General features: G+C 49.0%; 1 protein-coding gene across 7 annotated transcripts in view; it reads right to left on the bottom strand.

The window, feature by feature from the left end:
- INPP5D (inositol polyphosphate-5-phosphatase D) overlaps positions 1-24,180 on the bottom strand; it is a 137,598-nt gene extending 113,418 nt beyond the window's left edge. For 5 of the 7 annotated variants that reach the window (XM_064286538.1, XM_064286537.1, XM_064286536.1 and 2 more), the window contains exons 1-2: positions 23,894-24,180; positions 3,529-3,592 (exon numbers count right to left, since the gene is read on the bottom strand). In XM_064286538.1, the coding sequence (XP_064142608.1) occupies positions 3,529-3,592; positions 23,894-24,027 (198 nt within the window). In that variant the 5' untranslated portion in view covers positions 24,028-24,180. Of the gene's footprint in view, positions 1-3,050; positions 3,186-3,528; positions 3,593-23,893 lie in introns of those variants that run through there. The other 2 variants (XM_064286539.1, XM_064286540.1) reach the window with 2 other exon arrangements.
- Between the last annotated feature and the right edge of the window lie 2,584 nt (positions 24,181-26,764).

A 26,764-nucleotide genomic window follows, 5' to 3' on the forward strand; every position in this document is an offset into this window, starting at 1 on the left:
ACTACTAACTGAAAGGTTGGCAGTTCGAGTCTACCCAGACATGCCTTGGAAGAAAGCCCTGGCAATCTACTTTTGAAAAACCAGCCATTGAAAACCCTGTGGAGCACAGTTATACTCTGACACACACGGGGTCACCATGAGTTGGAATTGGCTCGATAGCAACTGGTTTGGATTTTTTTCTTTTTTTTCTTTTTTTTTTGTATATTTTTATAGAAGGCATATCCGCAAAGGTGGAAACTTCCACAGACTGCCAGGGCCCCACGACAACCTGGTTACCTAGTGTTGGCTACCGAGGTGGTCACAGGGCCAAGACACAGCAGACATCTCCAGCAGACACCTGTCAGGGCCACACCTCTTCTTCAGAACACTGCCTACCTGTCGCCTTGCTGAGTGTGGCCTTTGGTGACCATGCTCTGCCCCTGTGAGTCGGTCCCCATGGCTGAGTGGACAGGGGCAGGCACCTGCTCCAAGGACAGCTCATTCCCACCCAGGCCATGACCTCTTAGTGGCCATGTGGAGAAAGCTGTCATTGGCTGAGTCAATCAGATTCTCTCTTGGGGCTGGGGATGCAGACATGAGCAGGTGGGAAGAGAAGGCAGACCTACAGAGAAGAACTGAGGGACAGAGGAGCTCAGAGAGTCCTCGAGCTGTGCTCTCCCTCCTGGCTGCGGGCATCCCCACAAAGGCCGCCCACCACTTACATGAGTTAGCCAAAGTGAGTCCTGGCAAACCCTAAAGCTGGATGAGACGCCAGATATGGAAGCTGCCAGAGGACGGGCTGCAGTTCACAGGGACTTGGGACACAATGGCGGCCGCAGTGTCAAGATTTGAGGGGAACACACTCGAGACACAGTCTATATGCTTCTAAGTCCTGGGTACAAACGATATACAAGAAGTCTTCCCCGCTTAGGGCAGAGTCATACTTAAAGTTTTCTTGCCTTTGAAGGAGCAGAAGAAACCACAAGGGAAAAAAAGATCAAAAGCTTTGATCAAGCTTGAACTTGAGAGAGCTTAGACTCCTCTGAGCAAACCATCTATCAAAGATGCCAACCCAGCTGGTAAAGTTCACGAAGTTCTAGATTTGGAAATGTTTGTCAAAGCCTTCAAGGCCAATTGCCTGCCCAAAATAGTTCTCCCCTTGGCCACTGCGTCCCCAACAGGTGAGAGCCAGCATTTAAGCCAGCCATTCCAATGATCCAGAGCTGTCAGTTACCTGAAAGGGTGGTCTTACTGTAGGTGTGCCAACATCAGCTCCTGGTGATGGCTACTGAGGCTGAGACATATGGGCATCCCAGACTAGCCACAAACCTTCACATAGATGTCCTTTGCGTATTGGTGCTGGGTGCGCATGTGGGAAGTTGGAGAAGCCAGAGCAATGCTCAGCCTGACCTCTATCAGGCAGAGACATTCCACTGGAGGCCAAACTTGCCTCCCCCACTGGAGCCCTGCAGCAAACAGACCCAGCCTGCTGAAAAGGCAGGTTTGTGACCACCTGGGTTGGCTTAAGCATGCCCCCTGGGGGTCTCACTCCCATCCCAAGTGGCTTCTTGAAATGATTCATTTGATCCCCATAAATAGCCTTACTGAAAGGCGTTCTGCTAAACCTAGCTTCTCCCTCTTGATGCATTTCTGGTGATTTGTGCCCCAGGGACCTGCCTGTGGTCCTACCCTTGGGTCCACCTCTGCTTCTATCACTGTATGCTTGGTCTGCTGTCTGAACCCAGACAGAATGGATCATTCCCTTCAAGTATGAGAAGCCAGAGGCCATGCCCTGAAGGTCCCTGGTGGCATAAGAGGTTGCCAATTGGCTACTAACCTAAAGTCTGGCGGTTCGAACCCAACCAGCTGTGTCGCAGGAGAAAAGCTTGGCCATCTGATTCCATTAAGATTACTGCCAAGAGCACCCTGTGTGTGCCCAGCTACAACCGATGACTGCCCTGACAGGGAGCACAACAGAGAACCCCTGATGGAATGGGAGAAGAGGGGGATGCAGACCTCAAATTCTCGTAAAAAGAGCAGACTTGTTGGTCTGACCGAGACTAGAACGAACCTGGAGGTTATGGTCCCCGGACCTTTTGTTGGCCCAACACTGGAACCATTCCCAAAGCCAACTCTTCAGACAGGGATTGCACCGGACAATAGGACAGAAAATGTTACTGGTAATGAGTAAGCTTCTTGGCTCAAGTGGACCCATGAGACTATGTAGGCAGCTCCTGTCTGACGGGGAGATGAGAAGGCAGAGGGGAACAGAAGCTGGCTGAATAGACACGGGGGGAATACAGGGTGGAGAGGAGGAATGTGCTGTCTCATCGGGGGGAAAGCAGCTAGGAGTACATAGCAAGGTGTGTATAAGTTTTTGTATGAGAGACTGACTTGATTCGTAAACTTTCACTTAAATTACAATTAAAAAAAAAAAAAAAAGACCACCCTATGGGGCAGATCAACTCTGTGTGACATATAGGATTGCCATGAGTAGGAGCTGACTCGCAGGCAGTGGTTTTTTTTTTTTTTTTAGGATCATGCCTCTACTTCCCCCTATACTTTCACTTTTTTTTCAACTAAGCCCCATAGAGCCTGTCTTTGCTTCTGCAAGACACACTTCCACACGCTTGTCCACCCCAATCGTCCTGCTTGTTGCTGTGCCTTGCACTGTCCCCTGAGGACCGGGCATGACCCACCACCCTTACCATGTACACACGTCTTTTGTGTTCCCCACCCCCATGTTCTCATCATGCAGACAGATAAAAATAGCTTCCTTGGCCTCCACGTCACCAAGTTGTCACACATTGTGGTCAAACGAAGCCCCGGGTACTTGTCACACGGACAGTGCTTACTTTGGGTGATCTTCCCCAGCTTGGTTTTCTCTTTAAAACTCAACTGAAAGTTTGCACATATAGACTGTGCCTGATGAAATCAGACTCCTTGAGCAGCAGTCTTTGACTGAACAGAACCCTGCAAACTGAAAGACCCTGTCTCATTCTAAAGGGCCCTGGGTGGTACAAATGGTTTGCGCTAAGCCACTAACCTAAAGGTTGGCAGTTTGAACCTACCCGACAACACTGTGGAAGAAAGGCAGTTCTGCTCCGTAACATATGGAGTCGCCATGAGTAGTCGGAATCAGCTCAACGGCAACAGGTTTTGTTTTTGTTTCTTTTGGTCTCGTTTGTAATCCATTTGGCGGTATTCTAGATCACAAAATATACTGTCTGGGCTTCCGCAAGCTCACCTCCCCTTCCTTCCCTCCTTGATTGCTTACTCCCATCCATTTGACAGCACTAAGAAAATCATCAACCAAGCCCATCCTTCTTCACCACCATTCCCCTCTCACACCCCACACCCATGGACACAAATATTCTTGCCATTCCTGCCCTGTCATGTCACAGAGGAAGGTCACTCTGGAGGGTCACAGTTGACTCGCTAAGCCACTCCTCACCCCACAGACTTCGGTTATGTTTTCTCTTCTTTTTTTTCACTTTCTCTGCCAATAGGTCCAAGTCAGGCTCAGATGTTTGTGTCTAAAGGACCTACCTGAACAGTGAACTTATCGTCTTCGTTGGGCAGAATTCTGTAAGTGTAAACACAATTCCGATACCTGAAATAGATCAAAGGCTTCATTAGCACCTGTGCAGAAAAGTCCATTTTTCTCATTACCAAAAAAAAAAAAAGAGAGACAAGAATTGCTGACATAGCTAGAGGAAGCTGGGCAGGAAATATCTAAAGTTTGGAGCTGACTCTTCTCTGAGCTGGAGATCAGCCCTGATGTCAACCAATCCTGAACCAAGGTACTGCTTGCCTCCTGACCCCCACCTCCCTATTCAAGGAGCTTCAGGAAAAGGTCAGTGGGGCCATTTGAAAGTGGACATGTGGTCTACACCTGGCCTTGGCAGCTATTCCATCTGTTCTAAAGGAGTCCATCATCTGGGAGGGCTTCCTCAATCTCTCAGCTGTCCCACTGGCCAAAAGAACAGGAGCAGGAGTGTTTCAGGAGGAGATAAGACTCCGATGGGTCTGAGCAGAGTGGTAATGCTGAACGGATATTAGCCACAGCCACAGAGAGGGGCGCTCCGCTTTGCTTGGGCATATCCCTCCCTACGAGCTCCACCTGCCCCAGTGCCTTGCTTCCTTGGAGACTTTACCATATGGGTTCATTCTCCCAAAGGTTGGCCACCCCGTCAGAGACCCGGATTCGCCCAGCGGCTAGTAAGTGTGTCCTAGACTGGCTTCTAACAAGAAAGTGCTAGGAATCACAGCTTCTCTACTCCTTTTAGAAGCTCTACCTTGTTCTGGGTTAGGTGTCCCCAGTATGAGAAGGAGGAGCTCTTTTTTAAAAGTAGATTTTATTTTTTAAGAGCAGTTTTAGGTTTATAGAAAAATTGTGCAGGCAGCTCGGAGAGTTCCCATGTGTCTCCCTTTCCCCCTGCCCCACAGTTTCTCCTGTTATTAACACCTTGCATTCCTGCGATACATTTGTTACAACTGATGAACCAATTAGATACAATGTTGTTGTTGTTAGGTGCCTTCAAGTCGGTTCTGGCTCACAGCAACCCCATGTACAACAGAATGAAACACTGCCCGGTCCTGTGCCATCCTCACAATCTTTGTTATGTTTGAGCCCATTGTTGCAGCCACTGCGTCAATCCATCTCATTGAGGGTCTTCCTCTTTTTCATTGACCCTCTACTTTACCAAGCATGATGTCCTTCTCCGGGGACTGATTCCTCCTGATAACATGTCCAAGGTATGAGAGACGGAGTCTCATCATCCTTGCTTCTACTAAGGAGCATTCTGGCTGTATTTCTTTCAGGACAGATTTGTTCGTTCCTTTTGTAGTCCATGGTGTAGTCAGTATTCTTCATCAACATCACAATGCAAAGGCATCAAGTCTTCTTCTGTCTTCCTTACTCACTGTCCAGCTTTGGCATGCATATGAGATGATCTAAAACACCATGGCTTGGGTCAGGCTCATCTTAGTCTTCAAGGTGACATCTTGATACATAATTAAAGTCCATAATTTACATTAGGGTTCACCGTTCCTGTTGTGTAGTCCTGTGGGTTTTGATAAATTCCTATTGTCATGTGCCCACCATTACAGCAGCAGACAGAATAGGTTCACTGCCCTAAATATGCCCTGCACTCCACCTGTTCATCCCTCCCCTCTCCCTCTGGCCCCTTGGCACCCACGGATTTTTTCATTGTCCCTATAGTTGTGCGTTTTCCAGACTGTGTTATAGTTGGAGTTATACAGGATGTAGCTTTTTCAGACTTAGCAGGATGCATTTAAGGTGAAGAGCGACTATTTCCTAAAACCTCCGAGAGGGAGGGCAGTTGTCGTTCTGAGCACCTCGGAAGAGGGACACATTGGTGGGTAGTCAGCCAGTCCACCGGGATCCTGGCAGGAGCAGCTACAGTCCTGAAGTCCATCTGCTTGGCTGCCAAGCCCAGGAGGCTAGCAGGAGCCTGGAGAGATGCTTGTTTGGGGTCTTATAGTCTTACTCGAAGCTGCAAGTTTATTCTTAACCACGACATCGTTATCGTCAGCTGCTGTTGAGACAGCTCCCAACTCATGGTGACCACAAAGGAGCGGGCTGCTGTGATCCCCAGGGTTTTCACTGGCTGCGTTTTGGAAGCAGATCACCAGGTACTTCTCCCTGGTCTGTCTTAGTCTGGAAGCTCCACTGACACCCGATCAGCATTGCAGCAACTCGCAAGCCTCCACTGACAGACGAGTGGTGACTGGGTGTGACGTACACTGGCCGGGAATAATGAAGGTGAGAATTCTACCACTGAGTCGCCACTGCCCCCTGAACTGCCATAATCTCCCTTTATTCCCTCTGCTTGGGGTTCTCAAGAACCTGGAAAGCCTAGCCACCCAGCTGAACCCCTTAGGGCACAGATGGGCCACACTCTAGCTCAACAGATACTTGTTTTGTCTCTGAGATTAAGACAATGCTTTATTATAAAAGTTTTATCTATTTAGCCCCTCCCATGTGCCAGGCACTTCACTAAGCATTTACATACGCTACTAACTAGTTTGCAGAAGCCCTAGTGGTGCAGTAGTTAAAGCGCTCAGCTGCTAACCAAAAAGTTGGTGGTTCAAACCCGCCAGCCACTCGGCAGGAGAAAGATGTGGCAGTCATCTGCCTCCGTAAAAGATTACAGCCTTGGAAACCCTCTGGGGCAGTTTTGCTCTGTCCTACAGGGTCGCTATGAGTTGGAATCAACTGGATGGCAACGGGTTTATTAACTAGATTTAAAAAATTATACACTAGTTTAAAAAAATTTAAACTGTACAAAATGATATAAAATGAAAAGTAGATGTCTCCTTCTTTCCTTCTCCGTAAGTTCCACTTCTTAGCTTTAATAGTCTTTTTTGTAAATTGTTCCAGAGCTCTTAAACATACACATACACTTATATATGTGTGTTTTTAAAAATCCAAATGATATCACACTACGTTCCCTGGTGGCATAGCGGTTAAGAGCTACAGCTGCTAACCAAAAAGTCGGCAGTTCGAATCCATCAGGCGCTCCTTGGAAATCGTATGGGGCAGTTCTACTCTGTCCAGTAGGGTCGTTGTCAGTCGGAATCGACTCAGTGGCAATGGGGAGTCTCTGGTTTATATACATTGTTCTGAAATTTGCTTTTTTCATCCCCCCCCCAAAAATCTTAGACATCCTCCCAAATCACCAAAAAACCAAGCCAGTTACTGTCCAGTTGACTATGACTCATAGTTGTGTGAGACCCTATAGGGGTCCTACAGGACAGAGTAGAACTACCCCATAGGGTTTCCAAGGCTGTAATCTCTGTGGAAGCAGATTGCCACATCCTCCCGTGGAGCCACTGGTGGGTTAGCAGCCAAGCTCTTACTCACTGCACCACCAGAGTTCCTCCTTTAAAAAAATCCATTTTTAAAAACTGCTGATTTGGGCGTTAGCAGCCAAGCTCTTAACCACCTTACCACCAGGGCTTCTTAATCAACCAGTAGAGATAGTTTATTGCCATTCAGTTTATGTTCCACCATGCAGATGCACAGTCGTTTATTTGACCAGACCCCTGATGATGGGCAAGCGGCGATTTTTAGCTCTTGGCTATTATAAATAACGCTGCAATGAACATCTTTGTGTCCATGGGTGAATTCATAGTTTTAGTTTCCTCATTAGTAAAAAGGAGCCCTGGTGGCCTAGTGGTTAAGAGCTCAGCTGCCAACCAAAAGCTCAGCAGTTCAAATCCACCAGCCATTCCTTGGAAGCTCTGTGGGGCAGTTCTACTCTGTCCTGTAGGGTTGATGGCACTTAACAACACTAGTAAAACGGAGGTCATAATAACATAACACCTACCTGTCATAGTGTGAGTTAGATGAGTTAATATATGAAAAGCATTTACAGCAGTGCCTGGCACACACTCAACATTCACATGGTGACATCTATTAGGGGCTGTCGGTAAATCACTAGGAGAACAGCTGGGACATTTTGTATTTTAGTAGAGACTACCAATTGCCTTCCAAACCCATCATGCCATTTTTTTTTCTCCTGCTAACCGGATATTACAATGTCGTCTGTTTCCCCACACCCTGCCAACTGGGTGTTATCAGACTTCATAATCTTTGCAGATCTTCTAGGTAAAAGAAAAATGATAGCTGGCTTCAATTTGCCTTTATGAGAAAGGTTGAGCATTTTCTCATATGTATTTTTTAGCAATTTGTATTTCTTTTTCTGTGAGTTCCTTTCACTCATTATTATTATTATTATCATTCACCTTTTTCTTACTTATTTGTAAACATCTTCAGTATGGACTGAAACATTTTTGCAGCTATTCGATTTTTATTGATTTTTTTAAAAAATCTATGTAGAAGTTGTTTTACAATTTTATATGGTCAAACATATCCATCTTTCATTTTATGCCTTCGACTCAATCCATATTTAAATACAATTTCGGATAATTTTTTAGGTAATTTCATTTCCACATGCATCTTCATTGCTCACAGAAAAGTTTCTTTTCTTCTCTTTCTCCCACTCCTTTTGTTCCCTGTCTTTCTGCTCCCTGACCTGTCCCCAGATCCGGAATTGACACCATAATTGGCTTGTATATGAGAAGGCAAGGATTAGTCACTAGTCCAGTTGTACTTGGCTGCTAACTGAAAGGTTGGCAGTTTGAACCCACCCAGTCACTCTGTGGGAGAAAGGCCTGGTGACCTGCTTCTGTAAAGATCACAGGCCTAGGAAACCCTATGGGGCAGCTGTGTTCTGTCATATGGGCCGCTATAAGGAGCCTTGGAGCGTGGTGGCACAGTGATTAAAACCTCGGCTGTTAACGAAACGTTCATCAGTTCAAATCCATCAGCCACTCCTTGGAAACCCTATGGGGCAATTCCACTGTGTCCTATGGGTCACCATGAGTCTGAATCAACTCCATAGCAATGGGTTTGGTTTGGTTTTGATAAGCTGTGGTGGCACAGTGGCTAAAGCAAGCAGCTGCTAACCGAAAGGTCTGCAGTTCAATACCCACCAGTGGCTCTGCAGGAAAAAAGATATGGCAGCCTGCTTCCATGAAGACTTACAGCTTTGGAAACCCTGTGGGGTTGCTACAAGTCGAAACCGACTCCATAGCAGTGGGTATGAGTTGAAAACACTTAATGACACCTAACAACAAGGACAACCAGCGGCCCCTCCCCTCCCAGAGACAACTCAGAGAAGCAGCCACCACCAGCCTCAGCCGTGCCCCCCCCCCTTTGCAGAGCCCCTGTAGACGAATGCCAGAGCCCGTCCTGAACCTTGCTGTCCTTTTATCTTTCAACGCAGGGCTCTTGTGACACTTCCTCTTGTAGATATGCAAATGCAGTGAGGGTGAGAACAGGCTCTTATTTGGCTGAGGACAGCGAATTTATGGGAGGCCCCAAGCAGCCGGCCCAGAACGTCAGTTTGTCGACAGAAGGAAAGAACTGAGTCACAAGGAGAGAGAGAGACAACCATCAGCACAGGAAGGCCCTCTCGTTAATCAAGAGCGGCGGAGAAGCCTGCCTGGCTTTTTCAAAGAGGTCCAAGAAATATTTAGGAAAAAAACCCTCCATGTTACTAACACAGATGGGAATTAGGAGGCTAGTACAACAGGAAGACAGGCTTAGACAGTCTTTCTCCAAAGTCCTGTGTTTCCATGAGAGGCTCTCTGCAGATGGCAAGGACTCCCCATCGCCAGTGCCCTGGGGCAGAATTCATTCAGAAATTCCAGGGAAAATGTACAGCATCGCCACCCCTGCCCCTGCCACATACACCCAGAGTCCCAAACTGCCCTTTGTGGGGTGTGTGGGCTCTGCGGGGAGGTGGAGGAGGGCACCCCTCGGCCTGCCCACCCACCGGCAGCTGCAGTTCACTCTGGTCCTATATAAATACACACATACATCCACACTAAAACCAAAAACCAAACCCATTGCCGTCGAGTTGAGTCTGACTCACAGCGACCCTATAGGACAGAGTAGAACTAACTGCCCTGTAAGGGATTCTGAGGAGCAGCTGGGAGATTCGTACTGCCGACCTCTTGGTTAGCAGCCCAGCTCTTAACCACTATGCCACAAGGGCTCACATACATCCATATCCATGTGCATGTACATATACACATAATATACTCACACATCTGCAGAGAAGCCTGTGAGAACCGGAATTTGACAGGACTGCCTTATTTTTTCTAGGTCTTGAAAGTTTTCTGCCTTTGACAGGGCGCCGTCTTACCACTTTTCTATTGCTGTTTTTAGTGGAAAATATTTGAGTTTTCCTTCTCGGACAGGTTTCTGCCTTACACAGATTCTGGCTTTCAAAGGTCTTACTGTCTATACACATGCATACACACAACACACACAGTGCCTATATACACGCAGAACACACACGTGTGTGCATACACATGTATATGCAAATATACATGACACATGCATATATATGGACAAACACATGCACATATATACATGAGCTATACATAGACACATGCGTACCCAAAAAAACCCAAACCCACTGCCATCAAGTCGATTTCGACTCATAGTGACCCTATAGGACAGAGTAGAAGTGCCCTATAGTTTCCAAGGAGTGCCTGGTGGATTCGAACTGCCGACCTCTTGGTTAGCAGCCGTAGCACTTAACCACTACACCACCAGGGTTTCCTGTGTATGTACACACATGCATATATATATATACACGAGCTATACATATACACATACATACGTGTGAGTATGCATATATACACAGTATATGCATATACATAGGTATAAACACAATCTTACTTGTAAAATGTTGTTGAAGAAAAGATTCCAAAGCTAAATAGTGCTTGAAAACCACTAGGCTAGAACACAACCGCAACAGTGTGCTCATTGCTCCTTGTGGGCAGAGGGTCACGGCCAGCCTTCCCCTCTTACGATGATTTACAACAATTAGGGTGCCAACGCTGGCTGTCTGCTGCTACTCATTCTGTTGACCGGGTGCCACTTCAGGGTAATTACATTAAGAATATTCCCACTGGAGGCCCAGGTTGGGATCGCACTGGGCTGGACAGTACTTAACTCTGCCACCCAGGGAGAACTGTCCCATTATCAAATGAAGTGGGGCTTAGAAGGGATTTCCCAGGGGACTCAGGCCAGCTGCTGCTGCTGCTGCTGACAGGGTGCCTGCCCAGCCTGTGCGAAGCAAGGAGGAAAGAAGAAGGGGGTGCTTCCCCTGGGCAGGGCCTTTCCAGCTCAGCCCTAACATGGAATAGGACCTTTTACTCCAGTGTAAAAGGACAAACGGTTAGAAATAGGAAGAAACATCATGGTGTTTTATCTATCCTTTCGATAAATATTCCTATTTCTGCGTGAATATTGCTCCCTAGGTAAACGTTCCTGACTTGCTGAGAAATATCCTTTACCAGGTGAGCATCAGGGAGAGTGAGGCTCTCAAAGTAAGACCCTCGTTAGCGTTTCTGCTTTGCTCTGCTGGTCAGCTTAGAAGCCTCCTACAGTTTTTTTAAAACCCCTTTGTAACTCTGAAAACCCTGGTGGTGTAGTAGTTAAGTGCTCTGGCTGCTTACCAAAAGGTCAGAGGTTTGAATCCACCAGGTGCTCCTTGGAAACTCTATGGGGCAGTTCTACTCTGTCCTATAGGGTCTGACTATGAGTTGGAATCGACTCGACGGCAAAGGGTTTCCTTTTTTTGTAACTCTTGTTCAAAATCCTCTCTAATGTCTAACGTTGTTTGCACGTGTTTTCCTTGGTTAAGTGTTTCAGACTTCTGGACAAGGTGGGGTGGGAGCACAGGGGCTGGAGCCATTTGGGTCAATGTAGAAATAACAGAGAACACAGGTCAGCATTAGGAGCCAAGACTGTTCATCCTCCACCACCCAAAACCTTGAAGAATTCCAAGCAAAGAGAGCACTAAACCCCCAAAACCCATTGACTCTGAGTCGATTCCGACTCTTAGACGCCCTATAGGACAGAGGAGAACTGTCCCATAGGGTTTCCAAGAACCGGTTGGTGGATTCAAACAGCCGACCTTTTGGTTAGCAGCCGAGCTCTTTAACCACCGCGCCACCATGGTTCCAAGAGACCACTACAGTTGATAAAGGAAGCCACTAAGGAGTCTCTGGGTGGCGTGAATGGTTAAGCACTCATCTGCTAGCTGAAAGGTCGGCAGTTCAAGCCCACCCAGAGGTGCGTTAGAGGACAGATGGGAACAGCCTTGACAACCCTATGGAGCACAGTTCTGCGCTACACACATGGGGTCACCATGAGTCTGAATTGATTCAGCAGCAACTAACAACAACAACAATCCGCAGAACCTAGTACAGAGCTTGGTGTATCATAAACCAAAAACCAAACCCATTGCCGTCGAGTCGATTCCAACTCACAGCAACCCTATAGGACAGAGTATATCATGAGCACTCAATAAAAGAGACCACTACGAGCTAACTCCCTCCAGAAGAGAGAAATCCGGAGGTAGGAAGCCGAGGTGAGGCAGGTCAGAGAATTGAATTTGAACTTAACAGTGGTTAAGAGCTACGGCTGCCAACCCAAAGTGCAGCAGTTCGAATTCACCCGCCACTCCTTGGAAACCCCATGGGGCAGCTCAACCCTGTCCTATACTGCCGCTGTGAGTTGGAATCGACTGGATAGTAGTGGGTTTGATTTTAGGTATATCAAGAAAACTATAAAATTTAAAACAGTAGAGACAACCAGTATTTATTGTTGAGAAGACTGATTATTATTAAAATGTCAATTTTTCACAACTTATATTATGGATTTAATGCAATTTTGATCAAAATCCCAATAGTAGTTTTTTTTTTTTTTTCTAACTTAACAAAATTATTATCTGGTCCACCTGGAGGAATACTTGAGAAGAAGAATAGACATGGAAATCCTAAAATAAAATGTTTTGTATAGAACTATAGTAATTGGTATGGTATGATTTTGGTCTGAGAAAAGCATGGATCAGGGTAAGAGGGCAAGAAAGAGGTATCTAAGACTTAGCATAAGGCAAAAGAGGTATCATGGAGAGAAGGAATAAATGATCCAACAAAGGGTTTTGGAAAAGAAGATTAGTTGAGGAAAACACACATGCATCTTTATCTTATACCACCCATTCAATTAATTCCAGAGAGATTAAAGTGTCCAGTGTTAAAAAAAAATCAAACCATAATAGTTTTATTTGTTTTTGCCAGGTACTATGCTCAGTACTAAGGCCCTGGTGGCACAGCGATTAAGAGCTCAGCTGCTAACTAAAAGCTGCGCGGCTCAAACCCACCAGCTGTTCCTTGGAAACCCTATGGGACGGGTCTACTCTGTACTATAGGGTTGTTATGAGTTGGAATCAACTCAATGGCATCAGATACTTGGTAGACACTTTTCATTCAATCTATTCAATGACAATATCAAATAGGTGTTCTCATGCCTGGTTTTCAGATGAGGTATTTAGTAGAGTTACATAACCCGATTGAGTTGTTCCTTTAGCCTCTGCCCGTTAGCTCCAAAGGCCCTGTTCTAACCATCCTGCCTCCCACAGGAAGAGACAGAAGTGAATTTCTACCTGTGGAGTGACTCTGGACGCTGTAAATCAAATCACATCAACTCAACGGCAACAGGTTTGGTTTTTCTTTTTGGAACCTCAAAAAAATAACATCTAAACCACAGATAGTGAACATATTTGCAACAAGTGTGATAGTATGATATAAAGAACTAATGCAAAAAAAAAAAAAAAAACAGAGAAATACTACAACGTCAATAGAAATACGGGTAAAGAGAATTGATCGAACAGACCATTCACCAAGAGCAATTATGAAGGTCAATAAATCCTACCAAACAAGCTAGAAAAGAAACAAACAAACCAACCTGTTGCCGTCGAGTTGACCCCGACTCATAGCAGCCCTCTAGGATAGAGTAGAGCTGCCCCATAAGATTTCCAAGGAGTGGCTAGTGGATTCGAACTGCCGACTTTCTGGTTAGCAGCCAAACTCTTCAGCACTACACCACCAGGGTTAAAAATGCAAAGCAAAGCAAACATGAATCACAACTCACCTTGCAACTGAATTTTTTAATGAAAATATTATAACGGGGAGATTGGAATAAGGTGGGCACTCTGTTTTACTGCTCACAGGAGTGGAAATTGAAACAAAATTTCTGGAAAGCAGTTTGTCATTCTGGATCAGGGCCTTAAAAATATTCCTACCCTTTGATCCAGTAATTCCACTCCTAGGGATCTATAACCAGAAACGTAAATACACATTTCTGCACAAAGGTCTTCACTGTCGTCATATTAAAAGAACAAAACACAGGCAAGAAGATAAATGTCTGATGATAGAAGACTCATTTCACAAATGGCGGCACGTCAGGTTATGGAGCTGTGCACGTCCATCGAATGTGATACTTGGGAGAACATTTTAATTAAATGGGGAAGTGCTAACACTGCTAAAAAAAAAAACCCACAGACTAAAATTATATAGTCATATTCTGGAAAATAGCTTGGCGATTCCTCAAGAAGTAAAATAGAGTTACCATATGACTCAGTAATTCCACTTCTAGGTATATATTCAAAAAGAATTGAAAGCAGGGACTCTACAGATACTTGTACATCAATGTTCATTGCAGTTTATTCACAATAGTCCAAAGGCGGGAGCAACCCAAGTGTCTTATCAACTGAAGGAGGGGTTTCCAAGGAGCTCCTGGTGGATTCGAACTGCCAACCTTTTGGTTAGCAGCTGTAGTTCTTAACCCCTATGCTACCAGGGTTTGCATATATGTGTGTGTGTGTGTGTGTATGTATGTATATATACTGCATTGGGCAAATCTGCTGCAAAAGACCTCTTTAAAGTTTTGAAAAGCAAAGATGCCACTTTGAGGACTGAGGTGTGCCTGACCTGCACCATGGTATTTTCAATCGCCTCATATGCATGCCAAAGCTGGACAATGAAAAAGGAAGACCAAAGAAGAATTGATGCCAGTGAATTATGGTTTTGACGAAGAACATTGACTATACCATGGACTGCCAAAAAAACAAACAACTCTCTTCTGAAAGAAGTACAGCCAGAATGCTCCTTAGAAGTGAGAAGGACATCATGTTTGGCAAGGTAGAGGGTCAGTGAAAAAGAGGAAGACCCTCAATGAGAAGGATCGACACAGTGACTGCAACAATGAGTTCAAACAGCAATGGTCAGTGAGGATGACTCAGGACCAGGCAGTGTTCCTTCTGTTGTACATAGGGTCGCTGTGAGTTGGAACCGACTAGAAGGGAATTAACAACAACAATATACATATATATGTACATATATATGCACACACACACATATATACATATATATACCAAACCGGTTGCCATCTAGTTGATTCTGACTCATGGTGACCCCATGTGTTTCACAGTAGAACTGTTGCTCCTTAGAGTTTTCAATGGCTGTGATTTTTTGGAAGCAGATCGCCAGGTCTTTCGTCTGAGGTGCCTCTGTGTGGATTCAAACCACCAACTGTTTGGTTAGTGGCTGAGCACTGCATTGTTTGCACTACCAAGGGACTCCATATATATATGTCTGTATATGTCTATATATATGTATATGGAAGCCCTGGCGGCGTAGTGGTTAAGTACTACGGCTGCTAACCAAAGGGTCAGCAGTTCAAATCTGCCAGGCGCTCCTTGGAAACTCTATGGGGCAGTTCTACACTGTCCTATAGGGTCACTGTGAGTCGGAATCGACTCGACGGCACTGGGTTTGGTTTGGTTTTGGTTTATATATGTATATGTCTGTATACAGGGAAAGAGAGAGAGAATGAGAAGTTACCGAAAATTAACAGGGCTCGTCTTAGTCCCTCACGATATGATGATTAATTTTCTTCTTTACAGTTGGCGCTCTTTGTACTGGATACTTCACACTGCTTTTTGAAGTTTCTGGAAAGAAAGCTGCACTCTTTGTCAGCAGAACTATTCCTGCACTCAGCTGGGCCTGGCCCCCCATCCTCTTCAGACGAGGGTGGGTGGTTGCATGTGAGGGGCCTGGACCCCTGACTCTCCGCTGGCTTCAGAGCTAATGCTCCATGGTCTGTCAGCAATAAGTAACTGAACCCAAAAATGTTTGGGTTCTGGTACCTATTAATATCATGTTTTCTAATTACTGGGGACAAAGGACCTGGTTCCACCCATGCCATGGGCTTGTTCCCTACCTTCTCAGCCTCGTCTTCTCCTGGGGGTCTGTCCTGTGGCCGTTGTCAGCTATCTCAGCTGTAGGACTTTAGTCCTCTCAGTGTCTCCTCCTTAACTTCAACTTGACAATCTATCTTAACAAGGCCTCCATTTTCTCTTGACTATATCATCTTTCTCTCTGGTTTAACTGAGTGGCTCTCTCTTTCCTCTGTGTCACAGATCTTTCTCTCCCTCAGACTTCCAGGCACTCGGCCTGGCCCCACAGCTACCGGCCACTCGTGCGTCACTCAAGTCTTCTTCCTGCCTCAATCTCTTTGAGTGCTTCCTCTGAGGAGGTGCCACGTGACAGCCCAGGGTCTCCCACAGCCTCCGGGAAGTTCCAGAAGTGACTCCCTCTGCATCTGTTCTCCGTTTTGGAATTTTCTCCCCCAGATTGGCCCTCTACTCCTCTGCTGCTGTGATGTCACTACTCACATTTTACCTCATAAAAAAGAGTCTCCGTCACTCAGTGGGTGCTTGCCACGCACTAGCCTTGGGTAACCCTGTTGTCCACATTCTCCCATTGCACCCTCTCAATAAGCCAAAGACAACAATACCAAAGACAAGTCTCCCAACTGAGCAGGAGGCAAACGTTCTGAATAGACATTTCTCCAGAGAAGATCCACGAAAGGTCGATCAGTACATGAAAAGATGCTCAACATCATTAGTCATCAGGGAAATGTAATTTGAAACCACAATGAGATGCCACTTCACACTCATTAAGATGGTTGTAATAACAAAAAACAATAATAAGTGCTGGCGAAGATGTGGGGAAATTGGAAGCCTCGGACACTGCTGCTGGGCAGGTAAAGGGTGTGGCCATCTTGGAAGACAGTCTAGCAGCTCCTCAAAAAGCTAAACATGGATCTACCACGTGATCCAGCAAGTCCGCGGGCGGGTGTGTATGTATACACACACATTCCAGAGAACTGAAAACACGTGTCTACACAAAAACTTGTACTCGAATGCTTGGACCAGCATTATTCATAACAGCCAAGAGTGGAAACACCCCAAATGCCCACTGACTGATGACTAGAAATAAAGAAAATTTGGTCTCTCCACGCAACAGAACGTTATTCAGCCATAAAAAGGAATGAGGCTCTGATTCCTGTAACAGCCTGGAGGAACCTCGAAAACATTCTTCTGAGTGAAAGAAGCCAGTCACAAAAGACCACATATTATCTGATCTCACTTCTGTGAAATGTCCAGAGTAGGTAAAACCATAGAGACGGAAAGGAGATTCGTGGTGGTTGCCAGGGGCAGAAAGAGGGAGACCTTCAACGAGGTGGATTGACACACCAGCTACAACAATGCGCTCAAGCATAACAATGGTTGTGAGGATGGCGCAGGACCGGACGGAGTTTCATTCTGTGGTACCTAGGGTTGCTAGGAGTTGGAACTGACTCAACGGCACCTAGCAACAAGAACAACAGGGGCCAAAGGAGGAAAATGGAGAGTGACTGTGTACCAGGTTTCTTTTGGGGATGATGAAAACCTTCTAAATTGACTGTGGTGTGGTTGCACAATTCCGTGAACATACTACAAACACTGAATCACACACTTGGAAAGGGTGAAGTTACAGCCTGTGAATTGTATCTCAGCACAAAATAACAGCTCAAAGAGTGGGCGTCTTCGTCATTTCTCCAGTGAGGACACTGGGTGGGCACAGGGAGGCAGCACCTTGCAAATGCTACACTCCCATCAGACCTAGCCTTCTACAGAGGTCCTGCTCCTGAGGTCTGCATGGCCTGGCATGGATTAGGACGGGATGAGCAGACTGCCACACACGCCATGTCTGGAGCAGGGAGCAAGGCCATGGATGCCCACTCCAGGGGATGGGGCCATTCAGCCAAGGACTGATGTCTTGTGCACAGTTGGATTTAGCCAGTCAGGGAGGAGAAACACGCCAAAGCCAGACCCTACAGGATTACTCTAGGCCATGGGCACAGAAGACCGGAGAGACTCGACGTTAACACAGTTGTTCTGAGTCACCTGACATGTGGCTGTTGTTAGTTGCCTTCAAGTTGATTCCAATTCATGGCGACTCCATGTGTGCAGAGTAGAACTGTTCCCTCAGGTTTTCAAGGCTGTGACCTCTCAGAAGCTGATCACCAGGCCTGTCTTACAAGGTGCGTCTGGGTGGGTTCAAACCGCCAACATTTTGGCTAGTAGTTGAGAGCTTAATGGTTTGGGTCACTCAGGGACCCCTCTTACGTATTTATACATACTTCACGTGTTGTTTTATTGTTGGGTGCTGTTGAGGCAATTCTGACTCATAGTGACCCTATAGGACAGAGTAGAACTGCCACATAGGGCTTCCAAAGCTGTAATCTTTATGGAAGCAGATTGCCACATCTTTCTTCCACAGAGCGGCGGTGGGTTTGAACTGATGAACCTTTCAGTTAGCAGCTGAGCCCTTAACCACTGAGCCACCAAGTCTCCTTACGCTTTACATTGCCCGAAGCCCATCAGCTGTCTTCTCATGTGAACCAGATCCCAGGTGCCCTTGGTCCCCCGGTTCTGGCTATTGTCTGCACCAACCCCCCCCCCCCCACTACTGTTAATCCCACATATGAAAAGCAGCACCTCTTTGCATTGCAAGGAAATAATGAACCTCAGGGAAGCTCTGTAAGGGACTAGAGGCAGGGGGACTGGATCATACCCACTCACACCCCAGTCAAGAGCTTCACACCGTTCCTGAACATTCCTGCCCTCCCCAGTTCCCCTCTGTGGCTCCCCTACCAGGGCTCCCCTGGCCAGCCCCTACCCGCCCTCCCCCCTCCCCCCCGCCACCTGCAGGCAGCCTGGCTGGCTCTCCTCTCTTTGCCCCTCGGTTCTTGCCGCACCTCTTCCCTTTTCCTCCCAGGAAGAGAGTGAGTACCTGCTCTGGCTCTGCCTTTGTGGGTCCTGTAACTTGGCAAATGAGAGAACAGCTCTGTGCCTCGGTTTCACCATCTGCAACATGGGGATAATCACACTCCCTCCAAAGGTCATTGTAAACACTGAGTGAGCGGACACATATAAAGTGCCTATGACGGTACCTGGCAATGCAGTAAGCTCTTGGTAAATCTTGTCTTATTAGGTTTGCTACCTGGTAGTAGTTAAGTGCTACAGCTGCTAACCAAAAGGTCGGCAGTTCAAATCTACCAGGCACTCCTTGGAAATCCTATGGGGCAGTTCTACTCTGAGCTATAGGGTCACTATGAGTTGGAACTGACTCGACAGCAGTGGGCTTTTTTTATTAGGCAGAAGGACTGAGCAGTCACCCTCTGTTTGCTGAGCAAGTTTTAGGGTCTGTCCCCTCTGCCTGTCACAGTACTGCTCCCAAACAAACAGGATGCCTTCTCTGAGGAGAATTTGGTGAATAAATGGCTTCCTTCTTCCTGTGCTTTTTCATCTTTCTGGCTGTGTGGTGAGGCCACCGAGCCCACAGCCACCCAGCATACAGTCCTCTTGAGAGGAACCTGCCCCAAAATGTTAGGTGTGGCTAGGGCCGCTTTTGGAAGGCCACGTCCCTGAGGGAAACCAAAGCTGCTTTCTCGCCACTGCTGGCTGCAGGAGGGTTGGTTTCTGGGCCAAAGGCAGCTACACTCCTGCCTGGGGGAGGGACGCTGGCCCTCTCTGCAGTGGTTTGGTGAGATGGCAGCAAACAGACGCAACTACAGGCTCTCATAGGCCTGGGCTACCCTTACAGACAGGACAGGCTGCACCCCCAATGATGCTGGGCTACTGGTCCAGCTCCACCTGCACAGCCTGGGGAGGGGAGACTGGCCCCTGCTGACCCATCGGTCATTGCATTGCCCTTCTCCCACCTGACAGGTGTGCTGGCCCCTGAGTGGAAGTGCAGTCTTGGCAGGACAGGACAACACAGGCCTGTTAATATCCTCCCATCTGAGAGGAGCCGGGGTCTCCCTCACAACGACCCCACAGGCTCTCAGAGCAGGGCAGACTCTGTGTGGTTTGGGGACCAGGTGAGGACAACATAGGCTGTGCCCAGGAAAAGCCTCCTGTCCTTGTGTTCACAAGCCCCTTGCCCAAGATGGCAGAGCTGGGCCCAAACCCCTGTGGTCATCAACCTCGGGCTCCCACTTCTGCTCTCTGGGCCCAAGAAGGAGCTCCAGGCTCTCCCTGGTGCAGGGCTTTTCTTTTTCCACTGAAGAGAGATTGAGGAAATGGAGGGTTCACTGGGTCACGTGGGTGAGCCCTGAATTGCAGCCTTGTCTTTTGGTGTCCCTCACCCCCTCCTAGTGCCATTAGCTAGTCAAATCCATCCTCCTGCATGGCCACGAGGGCCTGCCCTCACACAGCTGTTCTCAGCTCCCGGAGCTCAGAATGCATCTGCCTGGTGCAAACGGTGAACACACTTGGCTGCTAACCAAAGCATTGGAGGGTCAAGTCTACCCAGAGATGCCTCAGAAGAAAGGCCTGGCAACCTACTTCCAAAAAATCAGCCACTGAAAACCCTATGGAGCACAGTCCTACTCTGACACACATGGGGTCACCAGGACTCAGAGTCGATTCCACGGCGACTTGGGTTACTGTCTACTGTTCACCAGAGGGGGCCTGGGAGGCAGCTCCAGGCCTCTCGGCCCAGGCAGGGTGAGGTCTGGGCACCCAGAGGCCGTGTGGCCCTGCTCCACAGGGACATTTTTAGAGCAGGAGAGTAAGTCTTTGCAATTTCCTTCTGCAACCCTGGGGCTCTGTTAAAGCGGCGTTTTCAGAGGTTCCACGCCCACAGCTTCCCCACCCAGGAGGACCACAGCACCACCTCTGGTTCCCGTATACTCTCAGCTGACTCCCAGAGAGACTGGGGGGCAAAATCTGTCCCTTCTGAAAGGGACAAGAGCCCAACTCTCTTTACCCACCTCTGCCCCACGGCTGTATCACCAGGAAGTTGCAGAAACACCGCTTCTACCTTCTGGAGCCACAACACCAGCCTGTGGACCAGGATGGTTTGGGTGCGGTTTCCACCAGCCCATGGGGAAGAGAGAAAACCAAGGATGGGGTAGTTTGTTTCCCTGGGGTGTGGCCTGTACCACTTTTTATCTTAAACCAAAAAAAAAAAAAACCAAACCCACTGCTGTTGAGTTGATTCCGACTCATAGCGACCCTATAAGGACAGAGTAGAACTGCCCCGTAGAGTTCCCAAGGAGCGCCTGGCAGATTCGAACTGCTGACCTTTTGGTTAGCAGCTGTAGCACTTAACCACTACCCCACCAGGGTTTCCACCTTTTATCTTAGAAGAGATAAAAGGAGAGGGAAGCAAGCAGAGAGTGGGGACCTCCTACCACCAAGAAAGAAGCACCAGGAGCAGAGCGAGTCATTTGGACCCAGGGTTCCTATAAGGAGAAGCTCCTAGTCCAGGGGAAGATTGATGATAAGGACCTTCCTTCAGAGCCAACAGACGGAGAAAGCCTCCCCCTGGAGCTGACGCCCTGAATTGGGACTTCTAGCCTACTAGACTAGGAGAGAATAACCTTCTCTTTGTTAAAGCCATTCACTTGTGGTATTTCTGTTATAGCAGCACTGGATGACCAAGACAGACTGGTTTTAATGTTTTTTTTTTCTTGAGTACGTCTTTCCTACCCTTTTGTAGTTGAAGGGTACTCTCTTTCATGAAATGAAGTGCTAGGGGATGGCGGTTGGTAGTCACCCATTTAGCTAGCTCTGAGTTTTCACATCTTGTTAATTGGCAGAATAGAGGGGTGGCGGCCTTATAGGGCTTGCAGGATTTTGGAATGTATGGTCCAGAATATTCCTATAGCCTATGGTAGACTCAAACATCCAACAATCATGAAGAAGCACAGGACTGGGTAATGTTTTGTTCTATTGAATGTAAGGTCACCATGAGTCGGAGCTGACTCAATGGCAACTAACAAGAACATGGTGGAGCCTGGCCCAGCAGGAAGAGAGGCTTCCCCCTGCAAAGGGGGGTGAGGGTCTAGCAGAGGGGCCGGGGCTCCCTGGTGAGGGACTGCAAGCCCTGGGGTTTGGAACTGAAAGGCTCTTGGGGTTAGAAGGTTGAGAAGTGAAGGCTTGGGCGAAGATGATGGTGCACATGTGTGGGTCCCAAGGACACCCTCCCTCAGGTGCAGACACTGCACTGTTCTTGGCTCTGAGCATGACTCTGTGTGGAGGAGGGGAGAGAAGATGAAGTGGAGGAGTTTTGTACCCAGCCAGCATGGCGGCCGTGGACAAATGCCTCAACCTCTCTGAGCTCTGTCTGCTTATTGGCAGTGAGAAGATGTGGATTAAAAGTTCTCCAAGGCCTCTCCCAGGAGTCCCTGGGTATTACAGACCTTTAATGAGCTTGCCTACTAACTGAAAGGTTGGAGGTTCAAGTCTACCTAGGGGCACCTCAGAAGAAAGTCCTGGCAAACTACTTCTGAAAAATCAGCTCTTGAAAACTGTATGGAGCACAGTTCTGCTCTGACACACACGGGGTCGCCATGAGTCAGAGTCAGCCGGTTTTGGTTAAGGCCTCTCCCAGCTCTGGCTCTGGCTCTCAGTGATCCTAGATGTTAAGATGCGTGAAGTTTGGAGTCAGAGAGACCCCAGTTCCGAGTGTGTAGACTGAGCACAACAGTAGCACCCCTGTCGGTAGGCCACTGTGAAGATCAGCGAGGTGGAACCGGACCTTGGCCAAGGTTCCACCAGGCAGGAGAGAAATCCCCTCGGGCCTGGAGAGTTTAGCCAGCTTGTGAGAGGCTGAAGAGGGCCTCTCCGCCCTTTCTAAGGCCCACGGGGGCCCCAGGGAGGCAGTGCCCACTGGGGAAGTCCGGGCAGCCTGCAGACCTTCCCTGAACGTGAGAAGGGGGCACAGGAAGCCAGCCTTTGGAGGTGGCGCCCCTGAATGAGTCAGGGCACAGGACGCGTCTGACAGCTTCAAGCCTGGATCATTTTCTAAATACTCCCAGGTGACCCTTGTAAATACTCCGGCTTCCCTTGTGCCCACCCTAAATCTACATGCACACCCAACTTGACCAGGGGCAGGAGTGGGGTGGTGAGACAGCCTGGTGGCTTCTACTGCAGTCTCTGGGGGTAGGCGGCCTTGAGCTTGACTGTCTCGAGTCACTAAATTGTCTAAGCCTCATCTGCAGCTGCGGGGGGCGGGGGGGTGGCGGGTATCCCAGGCCCTGCACCACAGGTCGGCATAAGGATTTAATGAGATAACCTGTGGACAAACACTTAGCAGAGCAGGTCAGGGCTTGTATTCTGAGCTGCTTCCCTCTGGCCTGGAGGGCAAGGCTAGCCCAGTGACACACCTGAGAGGCTCAGGTGGACGCACTTCCCCCCCTCCCCCCACAGTGCTCTGCACTGCCCGAGGGCCGAGTAGGGAAATGCTTAGGCCGAGGGGCTGCAGGGCCCTCCTCCAAAACCAGCCAAGAAGGGTGTTTTAGAAAGGAACCTTCAGAAAGGGGCTAGTGTCTCTGTGGTTAGCACAAGTGGCACATTCGGGAACATTTCGGAGAAGCCAAGTGGGGGGTGACCTGATGGTGGGAGAGAGATCAGGGGAGGCAGGGAAGCAGCTGAAGGTGGAGGGAAGAGGGGATAGATGACATGAGAAGACTGGCTCGAACTCGAGATGGTGACTTCCTCTGCTCTCGGGCCCAGCTTCTGGGTGAATGAGAGCCCTTCCTTGATGGAACCACCCCATATCTGCGGCTCACCAACAATAGCTTTTACCAGGGCCCAGAAACCTGGGCCCAGGAAGGGTCCCCTCGGACCACATTTACTCTCCGGTAGGATTTCAGAACTGGCATCTTTGACCAGCACCTGGGCTGAGCAAGCTGCTTTTGAACACACCCACTTCATGGTGTCCTGAGCTTCTGCCCCTAAGCCTGGCCCCTAGAGGCCCCAGGAAAGCCCCCAGTACCACAGCTCAAGGTCAGCTGGGTTGTGGGACCAGGCCCTGAGTGGCTCCAGAAAAAACCTGCCACAGCCAGGCTCCCTCAACCCCACCATGGCCCAGCAGGTCAAAGGTGGGCCCCAGCTGGACCCACCACAAACCTGGGACCTGTGTGATCAGGCCACTCCATCCAGTGACATAAAAACAACTCGCCCAGCTCCAGGCCCCTTGCCAAGCCAGAAGCTGGGCCTCCCCTCTCCTAGTGGGCTGAGGTGAGTCCCACCTCCACCTTGGCTGCATCTGCCAGGGAGACGAGGACGCGCAGAGCGAAGGCCAGCCAGAGCAGCAGGCCCAGAGTGGGGGGCGTACTTACAGCACACAGAGGGCGTACGCCCGGGAGATGGACTCACTGGCACGCACGAGGAAGCTCCCATCCTTGCCCGTCCTGGAGAGCAGCTCCTCAGCCTTGGAGCGCGTGATGTTGCCATGGTTCCAGCAGGGCACCATGGTGGGCGGGGGTTTGCTCTGTGGGCCAGTGGCCACCCTCAGGACCTACACGCCACTGAGGGGCAGCTGAGGGCCCCTGCTCTGCGACCTAGTGTCTGCCCCCTCTGTGTTGCCTCGGCGGCTGCCACCAGCTTACTGACTGACTTCCTGTTTCAGCGCTCAGTGAGGGAAAGGAAACCAAGCTGCAGAGAACTTCCTCATTACAGAAACCGAGAGGGAGAGAGAGAGAGAGGTCTTGTCTGCCACCTTTCCTCCCGCCCACCACCCTCTTCCTTCCCTCCCTCTTGTTCTCCAGTTATTTCTCTTTCCATTCAATGGGTCTCAGCCTCCTGTGAAAGTCCTGCCTGGTGGAATTACCTGTTTCTTTGGAGTCCAGGGTTCAGAACTAGCTTCTGAAGATGTGTGGCCCAGCAGGCTTGGATGGGCCAAAGTAGGGGCCTCCAAGGCTTGGGTAGTGCCCCATGGATGGTCACACCCTTGTCAGCAAATGCTTGTCAAAACCCAACATACCCAAGGAACGGGGCTCACAGGGCAAAGTTCTCAATGAGCCTGAGGCCTGCCCCAGGACAGAGCAACATTGAGGGGGTATAGCTGACCATGCACCCCCATACATTGTCCTAGTACCTGGAGAACCTTGGCCACCATCACCTGAGGCCTCAGATGGCCCAGGTGATGGCTCCAAGACACTGGTTCACTCATTCTAAGGTGCTAGGAGGTGCAAAGGAAACAGAGGGGTGACCTGTTTTCCATGTGCAGCACCATCCTGTTCCTTGTACCCCAAGGCATCATGTCCCAACTTATAAACAAACAAGGGGAGCCCTGGTGGCCGTGGGAAGTGGGTTGCTCATGGTACAGATGCAGGCTCGGCTTTCACTGCTGGACCTCTCCAGGACACTTGGGGAACAAGCTCTAAGAGGACACCCACACACCCCTACAGGGCAAGCTGGCCAGCTGGCGGAAGGCTTGTGTTCACTCTTGAGTTCCATAGTTCAGAGAAGTTGGGCTTGGCCAGTTGGATCAGGCCTCTTCTGCTGGGCATGGTTCTGGGGCTGACTGGTCATACTAGGCCTCCTTCATTGGGCATGGCTCCAGGGTTGACCAGTTGGACCAGGCCTCCTCTGCTGGGCATGAATCTGAGGCTGGACGGTCAGACTGGGCCTTCTCCATTGGGCATGGTTCTGGGGCTGACTGGTCAGACTAGGCCTCCTTCATTGGGCATGGCTCTAGGGTTGACCAGTTGGACCAGGCCTCCTCTGCTGGGTGTGACTCTGGGTTTGACCAGTTGGACCAGGCCTCCTCTGCTGGGCATGAATCTGGGGTTGACCAGTTGGACCAGACCTCCACTGGGCATGGCTCCAGGGGGGCTGCCTTGTAGGGGCACCACCTGCATCAGCAGATTTCCGAGGGCTCTAAAATCAACAGTGGTCCTTAGACCCCAGACTGAGCATCCTCGGTCCTCGAGTTGGACCCACCAAGGGTGAAGGGGCAAATGCTGACCTATGGCATGAATGATGGCTCCCCCAATCCCACACCTGGGCCTTGCTCTCCAGGACATGACATCAGAACTCCCCTAGGCCCACGCCGGCAGGGGAGGACCTTCTCAAATCCAGCTCCCCACATTCGAGCTGTAGGACAGGGCAGAGTTTCTTCTCTCTGCCAGCCTCAGTTTCCTCTTCTGTAACATGGGGAAGTCACGCTGAAGGAGTTCATGCGTGTGGAGGGTATGAGCTGGGCTGGTGGTGTTCTAGGATGGGACCCCCCCCCCCCCCCGCTGGCCCTCCTCACCTTCAGCAGTACCATGCAGGTGAGTTTAGTGCTAGGGGCTCAGAGATATGAGCTAAAGAAAGTGAAGAGGGAGCAAGGCTGTGTCATTTGGGGGAGGCAACTTTGGACTGGCCTTGCCTCTTCTCAGGGAGGAGTGACAGAGTGGGGCGTATGTGTGTGTGTAGGGGTGGGTGGGTGGGTGGGTGAGATGAAGGGAGGTGCTTAACTCAGACCCAAGGCTCAGAAATCATGCCCAGATAGAAGCCCCCTTCCTTAAGGGAGGCCCAGGGGTCAAGGCAGGCCAAAGTTCCGGGCTTCCCCTCCAGCACGTGGCTGTCATGGCCGAAGCAACTGCTCCCCAGTTCCAGCTCCACAGGGGAGCTTGACATCACCATGCTACAAACCTCCCTGGGCTGCAGAAGAAAGGTTATCCCCCCATCCTCACACCTACCTCCCTGAAGCCAGGCTGCTACGAGCATCCTCCCTCTTCCCACTGACCCCAAGGACTAGATAGATGCCTAAAACCATTAGCAAATTGCTAAGTGGAAGAAGCCTGTTTGAAAAAGCTATATCCTGTATAATTCTAACCATATGGCATTCTGGAAAAGGCAAAGCTAGAGACAGTAAAAAAATCAGTGATTGCCAGGGGCTCATGCGGGAGGGATGAACAGGTGGAACACAGGGCATTTTAGGGCAGTGAAGCTGTTCTGCATGACACTGTAGTGGTGGACACCTGACGTGACAGTGTCAAAACCCATAGGTCTATACTGCACAAAGAGTGATCCCTGTCAGTGTAGTTTCCATAGAAAATGTGGACTGCAGATTGCAGTTAATAACAATGTATCAAATTGGTCCATTAGCTGTAACAAATGTTGCACATGAATGCAAGATATTAACAATATGGGAAATTGTGTGGGGGGTAGAGGGGAAGAAGAGGTACATGAGAAGTCTGTACTTTCTGTGCGATTTTTCC

This window comes from Loxodonta africana, chromosome 6 (assembly GCF_030014295.1).
Source record: "Loxodonta africana isolate mLoxAfr1 chromosome 6, mLoxAfr1.hap2, whole genome shotgun sequence".
Classification (NCBI taxonomy): Eukaryota; Metazoa; Chordata; class Mammalia; order Proboscidea; family Elephantidae; genus Loxodonta; species Loxodonta africana.